Raw genomic sequence first — 9,618 nt, forward strand, 5'->3', positions numbered from 1 at the left:
TATACACTGCTCACTAGATACAACAAAATCACCGAGGTCTCCACTCTACCACTCTTCTCAATTCATTCAAAGATCCAGGCCTAGCCGCAGTTTAACATCCATTAACTGGACTGCCTCACAGTCACTCCTCATGAGTTAATAGCAGGGCCTATCCTGACACAGCTCAGGTGGGCTATAAAGACTGCCATTATTAGCCTTTTAGAAATCAAAGCATGTAGAATATGATGTTGTCCTTAGATTTGAGCTTCTACACTTCCTACACTTCCCCCATTCAGGTACATTAGAGCTTGGTCCCTTCCAAGGCACTTTTAATTTGATGGTTTGAGGCACGAAGTTATTCTTCCTGGGGCTTTGGAATGCCACAGGGCCAATTTTCCTATGTGAAGAAGATGCAGAAAAATCTACGAGGTCATCTTTCACAAACAGCTATTTTATTCTCAGAGTCGGATAAACACATTGAGAAGACGTATATCCTCCACTAAGAGTGAGGCAAGAACTTATGCCAAGAGGAGGTGTGTGATGTGACCCTGGTCGGCAGAAGGGCTCTGGTCTTTACCAGCTTTGGACTGGTTTTCAACCTCCACCAGGAAGAGTGATGCCTTTGAGGTGCTCTCTTGCCACCTGGCATCTCTTCATTCGCTTTCATCCTTCGACAGCTGACCTGGAACGTGACAGCTCTCACAGGGCTCCCTTCTGCAGGTCCGTGTCCACACGTGGGTCCTCTTCAACACTGCAGAGATGTAGCATCCGGCATCCTCTAGTGATCTTCTAAAAGGCAATGACACATGTGAGAGGGACTCGGGGAACCTCTGCTGGACAGGGCATCTCTCCAGCTGTGGTCACCCTGTTCCAAACTGCTCTCCAAGCTGCTCTGAACCTCTTCCCCTCATCTCCTAGCCTCCACCCCATACCACCCTCTCCTCCCTCAGCATCTCCTTCTCTTCCTTCTCCAACTTCATCCTCCTACATTGGTCAGTATCCTGCTGTCTCTTTCTAGTTGAATGTATTTTAGTATTCCCATGAGCAGGATAAACATGGGAGTTACTGTCGGCAATGACAGATGTGCTGGTAGCTTAGACTTAACCATCATCCCACGGTGTTTTAGACCTAGCTTCCCCATGCATCGTCCCATAGACATACACACTATGATAACCTGCCAGTTAACTCAGACATGAACAAAATAGATACATTCAAATACAGCAATGTACCTGGGCAGTGTTGGATGCTTGCTCTCTGGATTCCTTTCATGTTCTTCATTTCTGGGGAACAACTCTGTTGTGCCCCAGGGGAGGTGTTTTTCTGGACGGAATGCAGCAACACAGGTTCATCAGGCCATTTCGGATGTTCTTGACCCACCCCCTAAATCTTTTGGGCCAGGGCCTGCTTGCGACAGGCTTAACCTCTGCTGAGGCACTGGATTTGTCTTCTGTGCTTTCAGTGTTGATGGTCTTCTTGCCTCTGCTGTGCACTGAATATAAGCAGGGGTCACTAATAGAAATTCTGTGGGTTAGCTCCACTGTGGGTGTTATCTGATGTGGCCTGCAGAGAAGACCGCCAGGCCAACTGGCCCTCTTGACTAATCCATGACTTGGCTTCTGGCCATTGTCAGACCCTTGACTATCAGAGGATGACCCGAACCATCTGGGCTCGCTTCCTCGACTTCTGAGCCCTCGCACTGAAGTAGCAGGGTAATCAAGGGTCGGGAATGGGGCCATGCATGGATGAGGCCGGGTTGGCTTGTCACACTCCTGAAGAGCCTGCTTTTCCAAAAAATAGTAACAAGCCATACTTTGGTTGAATTTCTTCTGTTCAAGGGAGTCTTTAACTTCTTGGGTCTCAAATCCAATGTCCCGCATTGCTCTAAGAATGGCTGGGTCTGGCCTGAGTTCCTTACACGGTTGTGGGAACCCCTCTGAGTCTATCTTAAGCCAGGGATGAGTCAAAAGGTCAGGAATTGTGGGCCTCTGCTGGGAATTCACTTTCATTAAAAGACTCAGCAGGTCTTGTAGCTCTTCTGACAGGCCAAATGGTTCAGCATACCTCCCTAACACAACCTGCCTTCGGAGTAGCGGCATCCTGGTAGCCTCAAATGGGAGCTTTCCAATCGTCATATAATAAAGAATTACTCCTAGGGCCCACACGTCGACCTTGGGGCCCTCATAAAATTTCCCGAGGAACAGCTCAGGAGCAGAAAATGCATAAGTCCCATAGGGAGTTCTCAACTTTTGCCCAGGCCGCACTCGAGTGGCAGAACCAAAATCAACGATTTTAATTCTTCCCTTGGTATCGACTAAAATATTATCGGGTTTAAGGTCCCGGTGTATAATGCCTTCTTCATGGCAGTATCCCACAGCACTTAATAATTGTCTGAATATGCCCCGTGCTTCATCCTCCTGCAGATGGCCAGCCTGTTTGATGTGAGAATAAAGCTGGTTCCCCTTGGCCAACTCCATGATGAGGTATGTTATCTTTTCAGTGTCGATGACTTGTATGAGAGATACAATATTTGGGTGGTTGATCCTCATCATGATTTCTACCTCAGATGTGACCTGCTGGCACCACTGTTGTCTCTTGAGGAGCATTTTGACAGCTACGGGGGTACCTGTGAGGCGGTGCACGGCCAACTTCACGGCCGCGTGGAAACCATGGCCGATGGTATTCAAAACCAAATATTGAGAGTGAAAACTCTCTGTGCAAGAGCTGCCCTGAGATCGGAGCCTTTCTGACTCCCGTTTGCTCCTGAAGCTCATTGGAGGTAACAGAGTATAAATGCTACCTAAGAGGAAGGAAAAAGAAATAAAGGGAAGAAAGAAAGCTAAGATGGAAAGTAAAATAGTGAAAAATAAGAAAAACAGAAAACTAAAACCAACCAAAACAACAACAGAAACCCTCAAAAGTAAAACAACGCACAAAGCCAAGGAAATCCTAAGTTAAAAACTACCTACAAGTCACTAGGAGGGAGGAGCACAGCTCAGCCACACTAAGAATCAACATCACTGATTGTGTAAGAAAAAAAATGTACAACGAAATATACGAACGATCAAAGAAATTAAAACTATTAACAGTTAGAAAATCCAAGCTACAGAAAATGAAATGAAACAAAATCAACCTCCAAACAAGCAAAACTACATAAAAGCTAAAAACCTAGAGATTAAGCAAAATAGAACGCACTCATCAAAACTCCTAGAATATAGAAAGTATTAAAGAGACAACTCTAAGGGAACGTCCCAATGAACAATTGGGATTAATTGAGATAGGGGTCTTCAAAGGGTTTTTCTCACAAGTCATGCAAGTGGCTAACGAATGTATGGCTAAGAAATATATATGTATATGTTAGCCATCTTGGGCCATTAGGGAGATGAAAACTAAAACTAGTTTGAGACTTCATCTTATTCTAATCAGAATGGCAAAGGCAACAATGCTGGGGTGGGTGTGGGGGATGGAGACCCTCATGCACAGTGTCTGTGGGAGGATATAAACTGAGGTGGCCACTGTAGAGTGTGGGTGTTCCTCAGAAAACTAGAAATAGGTGTGCCACCTGATACAGCTACGCCATTCCTGGGATATACTCAAGGAACAATATTTCCTGCTGCAAAGACACTTGTTCATCCATGTTCACTACTGTTTCATTTATTCACGGTGCAGGGAATGTAGACAGCCTAGGTATCCATCCAGCTGATGAATGACTAATGAGAGTGTGGTACCTACACACAGTGGAATGTCATTCAGATGTAAAAGAAACTGAAATTATCAAGTTTCCAACTAAATGCTCGGAGCTAGACAAGATTACACTAAGTGAGCTCACCCAGACTCAAAATAACAAACACAGCATGTTCTTACTCATATGCAGATCCTTGCAAGAAGTCTTCAGATTTAATAGTACAACTCTCATATCTCAGAGAAATTTCTTGGTGCAATAGCACAGAAACTCATAGCTGCTAAAAGACTGGAGAATACCTGTTGACAAAGTGCTCAGGCAAAACAGGTGTGGGGTGTGTGTCTACATTTTACCCTCCCTCCCTCCCTCCATGGCTCAGGGACTATAATGGAAAACAAGGCCAGAGAAATCGTAAGATCCTGGGGTTGGGAAGAGACATATCAAAATATCTTCTCAACACAAGACCACCTCATTCATAAACTCCGAACAGCTGTGACTGCCTGCATCAGATCTCCACAAAATCAAGCAGTCCTGCATGACTAACCCAGAGTGGGAACATTGACATTTGATGACACATAGGGAAGAGAGTCATTCCCCACAGTCAGGAAGATAGGACACCAGGTTATTAAAAAAAAACATGAATTTGTGGGTTGTGGCAAGTGACTGTTAAGATGGATGTGGGAGGAGTTGGTGAAGGATGCAGGGAGTGAAGAGGATCCAAATACATTCAATGGAAGTATGAAGTTCTCCAAGAAAATTATATAACTTTTTAAAACCACAAATAATCACAAACTCAAATCCCCAGTTAGAGTAAAAACAGCAATAACCAAAACTCCCATGCATAAAGAATCCTATGAGAGGTACCCAAATCCCATGGGGGAGACAGCTGGACTCTCAGAAGTGAGGAGAATTCTGAGAGCATGGGGGAGGCCACCAATTCTGCTCACGTTCCTGGCAGAAGAGGAACCTGCCTAGAGCCCTGTGCACCCAGGATCCTAGGAACAGTCAGGCTGAGGATCCTTCTGGTCTCTCCCTGTGCAAGAATTGAAAGCCATTCACAAGGGGCGAAGACACACTAGAGAGCAGTTCTAAGACCATCAGTTCTGCTCCAAGGGTCCTGCCTGAAGCCCTCAGGACACACCAACACAGGAGCAGTCTCGGATAGAACCCTTTCAGTTCCTGCCTCCAACCAGAGCTGAGCCAGTCCCAAAGCTCTCTGTACCCAGAAATGACTGTGTGAAAGCCAGTCTCCAGGTTTGCTGATACACAGGCTTACAGGAGGGTCAAGCCACTGTTATAGACAGCAAGACCAGATAACACCAGAGACAACCAGATGGCAATTGAAAATTGCAGCAACCTAAGGATAATAGGGATGGAAGAGAGAAAGATTCCCAACTTAAAGGGCCAGTAAATATCTTCAAAAAATTATTGAAGGTAACTCCCCTAACCTAAAATAAAAGATGCCCATAAACATCCAGGAAGCCTAGAGAACTCCAAATAGATTGGACCACAAAAGAAACACCAAATGCACAAAACAAAGACAGAATATTAAAAGCAGTAAGGGTAAAAGGTCACGTAACATATAAAGGCAGACCTATCAGAATTACAGCAGACTCCTCACCAGAGACCTTGAAAGCCAGAAGATCCTGGGCAGATGTCAAACAGACCCTAAGAGAACACAAATGCCAGACCAGGTTACTGTATCCAGCAAAATTCTCAACTACCATAGCTGGAGAAAAGAAGATATTACATGGCAAAACCAAATTTACACAATATCTTTCCACAAATCCATCCCTAAAAAGGATAACAGATGGAAAACTCCAACACAAGGAGTGAAACTACCCCTTAGAAAAAGGAAGAAAGTAATCTCCTTGCAACACACACAAAAGATGAGAGCCACACAAACATAATTCCACCACTAGCAACGAAAACAACAGGAAACAGCAAGCACTATCCCTTAATATCTCGTACCAGCAATGGACTCAATTCCCCAATAAAAAAACATAGTCTAACAGACTGGACATGTAAAAGAGGACCCAGAATTTTGCTGCATAGAGAAAACATACCTCAGTGTCAAAGACAGCCTCTACCTCAGAGTAAAAGTCTGGAAAACAATTTTCCAAGCAGATGGTCCCAAGGAACAAGCTGGAGTCGCCATTCTAACGTCTAACAAAATTGACTTTCAACCAAAAGTTATCAAAAAACTTTCATATTCATCAATGGAAAAATCCACCAAGATGAACTCTCAATCCTGAATATCTCTGCTTCAAATACAAGGGCACCTACATTCATAAAAGTATACTTAGTCAAGCTCAAAGCACACATTGCACCTCACACAATAATCATGGGAGACTTCGACACCCCACTCTCATCAATGGACAGATCATGGAAACAGAAACTAAACAGAGACATAGCTAATCTGACAGAAGTTTAGGAACCAAATGGATTTAACAGATATTTATGGAATATTTCATTGTAAAACAAAAGAATATACCTTCTTCTCAGTACCTCAAGGTACCTTCCCCCAAACTGACCATATAATTAGTCACAAAACAGGTCTCAACAGATACAAGAAGATTGAAACCAACACTAGCACAAAATTCTCCAAATTGTAAACATAAGAAAAACAAAAGAGAATTAAAAAAAAACAACCTCAACAACTCTGAAAGCCAAAAACAATCCAAGCAAAGAAAACCAGAAAATAAAATCAGAAGCATAAAAGGTTAAAACTCAGATAATCCCTGGGTCGTGATGGTCCATACCTTTCCTCCCAGCACTCAGGAGGCAGAGGCAGGAAGATCTCTGAGTTTGAGGCCTGCCTGGTCTATAGAGAAAGTTCCAGGGTACTCAGGGCTAAGCAGAAAAACCTAACCTTAGGAAAATAAACAAAGAAAAAAAAACCCAAACCCAAACCCAAACCCAAACCCAAACCCAAACCCAAACCCAAACCCTCCAATATCCCCAGGCTAGGGAGATAGTTCAGTAGTTAACTAGCAAAACTCAAGGGAAAATGTTCTGATCTTTAAAACCCATATAAAAACTGTCAACCGTATAATTTTAATTTTGGATTATGAAGTAGATCAAAGACCTCAACATAAAATCAGACACACTAAATGCAATACAAATAGTGTTGAACTCATTGGTTCAGGAGACAACTTCCTGAACACAACACCAATGGCTCAGATACTAAGATCAACAATGGGACCTCATGAAACTGAAATCTTCTGAAGTGCAGGGGACACTGTCTTTAGGACAAAACAACAGCCTAAAGAGTGTGGAAAGATCTGCATGATCCTACATCTGATAGAGGGCTAATATCCAAAATACATAAAGAAGCCAAGAAGCTAGACATTGTGAATGCAAACAACCCAATTGAAAAGGGGCACAGAGCCAGAGAGTTCTCAAGTGAGGAATCTCTAAAGGCTGAGAAGCACTTAAAGAAAAGTTCAATGTACTTAGTCATCAACGAAATACAAATCAAAATGACTCTGAAATTCCATTTTACACCCATCAGAATGTGTAAGATCTAAAACTCAAGTGACATCACATGCTGTTGAGGATATGGAGCAAGAAGAACACTCTTCCATTGTTGCTGGGAGTACCAACTTGCACAACCACTCTGGAAATCAATTTGGCAGTTTCTTAGAAAATCGGGAATAGTTCTAACTCAAGACCCACCTATACACTCCCAGGCATATACCCAAAAGATGTTTCACCATACCACAGGCAACTTCCTCAACTGTATTCATAACAGCTTTATTCATAACAGCCAGAAACTTGAAACAACCCAGATGTCCCTCAATGAAGAATGGATAAGGAAATGTGGTTCATTTACACAATGGAATATTACTCAGCTATTAAAAGGAGGACACCGTGAAACTTGAACGCTAATGATTAGAAACTGAACATGTCATCCGGAGTGATGTAACCCAGACCCAGAAGGACAAACCTAGTATGTATACACTTATAAATGGATATTAGCTACAAAGTACAGGATAACCATGCTATAATCAACAGACCCAAAAAAGCTAAATAAGGATGACTCAAGGCAGGATGCTTGAATCTCATTCAAAAGGGAAATTCAAAAAGTTGAGTGGAGGGAGGGAACTGATGGGGAGAGGATTGGGGATAAGAACAGGGCAGGGCACAGAGGGAGGGGAAAGGAGAAAGTTGGGTTTGGGCAATGCATCTCTGGCATGAAGGAGACTGGGGGTGGGAGGCTCCAGCGAGTCTCTTAGAGTGATGCTAGCTGAGCCTACTAGCAGCTGGGGTTGGAGAGACTGACATACCCATGTCCTGTAGGTAGAAAGGATTTTCACTAGGGGAAGGGGGACACTAACCAACCCACAAAACCTTCATCCCAAAACTTGTCTTACTTACAAGATGTTTAGGGATAAAGGTGGAGCAGAGATTGAAGGAAAGTACAACTAATGACCGGCTGAACTTGAGACCCAGCCCATGGGACAGAGCATTGTTAATTATATTCTATGACTCGCAGACAGGACTCAATGTAAGTGTCTTCTTCTAACAATTGGAGCAGAGGCTATCTCTTACTCTGTTGCCTGACTTTGGATCCCTTTCCCCTACATGGGCTGTTTTTTCTGGCCTCAGTGGGTGAGGATAAACTTAGTCCTGCTATTTCAGGGCAGAGTGGTACCCAAGGGGTTGGCTACTTCTTCTCTGAGAAGGGAAGGGAATTATAGGAAGAGGGGCATGTGAGGTGGCACTAGGAGGAGAGGAGAGAGGGAGGGGCTGTGATTGGGATGTAAAGTGAATAAACAAATAAACTTAAACCAAAATATGGTAGATGCTTACCTTAGAAACAATGGCCAAGCTGACTGCTGGCCTCAATACTTTTCCTCACACAGGTGTTCTCACACCTACAACTAGTGCACCTACAGGTCACAACAGACACTCACACACAAGTTGGGCACACACACCCACACACACAGATGCACTCACAGTCACCCCCAAGTATACCAACACACACACACACACACACACACACACAAAGGTACTCACACACTCAAGTAAACTTAAAACACAACATACACACACACAAACACACACATACACAAAGGTACTCACACACTCAAGTAAACTTAAAACACAACATACACACACACACACACAAAGGTACTCACACACTCAAGTAAACTTAAAACACAACATACACGCACACACAAACACACACACACACACACACACACACAAGCAACCCTCCACACAAACAAACACTGACCTAGACACACATACACAAGCTACACACAAATCAATCAAATGCAAAATCCACACACTGCTCACTAGATCCACCAAAATCACCAAAGTCTCCACTCCACCACCACTCTAACGCACTCAAGGAAATCCAGGCCTGGCTACAGCTTAACATCTGTTGGCTGGACCGCCTCACAATAGCTCCTCATGAGGTCACAATAGGACATGTCCTTGCATGGTTGGGAAGGACTCCAAGGCTCTGGCTTAGGTTGGCTATGGGGAGCCTTTAGGCTTTTATAAATCAAAGCCTGTAGGATGATTTGCTGTCCTTAGTTCTCTGAACATTTGCTGTGCCTCCTCCTTTAAAGTCCTTATGTCTACCTTCCATGGGTCCCTTTTGCATTCCAACTGAAGGGTTTAAGAAGATGCTACAGAGATATATATATGTGTGTGTGTGTGTGTGTGTGTGTGTAATCTTCTCTTTAAGACCTAGGTGGCTGCTGCCTTTCTGACATTACTGTAGCCACTTTGTTTTAATACCAGTCACCAGCTATCTTACATTATTACAGAAGACCTTTCTCATGCCCAGCTAATCATTAACTACATATTGCACTAAGTTGTGTGGTCTGTTGTTCCTGGAAATTACCCTAACCTGTGCCCTCCTTTAGGGCCAATCATAGTTAAGGTCAGTTAGAACTGCTTAGTATGCTAGCAACAATAACCTTGGACCCAAAGCAACCACCCAA

General features: G+C 43.6%; 1 protein-coding gene across 2 annotated transcripts; it reads right to left on the minus strand.

Moving 5' to 3' along the window:
* Nucleotides 1-368: 368 nt before the first annotated feature.
* LOC116892804 (sperm motility kinase 3A-like) lies at nt 369-8,584 on the minus strand. Of its 2 annotated transcripts, none has more exons than XM_032894678.1 (3): nt 8,474-8,584; nt 1,209-2,776; nt 369-768 (listed from the first exon to the last, which is right to left on the minus strand). In XM_032894678.1, exon 2 carries the CDS (start codon nt 2,748-2,750, stop codon nt 1,254-1,256), a length of 1,497 nt encoding a protein of 498 aa, XP_032750569.1. In that variant the 5' UTR covers nt 2,751-2,776; nt 8,474-8,584; the 3' UTR covers nt 369-768; nt 1,209-1,253. The 2 variants fall into 2 exon arrangements, with proteins under 2 accessions (XP_032750569.1, XP_032750570.1); XM_032894679.1 differs by having other exon boundaries at nt 732-765.
* Between the last annotated feature and the right edge of the window lie 1,034 nt (nt 8,585-9,618).

The sequence above is a fragment of the Rattus rattus genome, chromosome 2 (assembly GCF_011064425.1).
Source record: "Rattus rattus isolate New Zealand chromosome 2, Rrattus_CSIRO_v1, whole genome shotgun sequence".
NCBI lineage: Eukaryota > Metazoa > Chordata > Mammalia > Rodentia > Muridae > Rattus > Rattus rattus.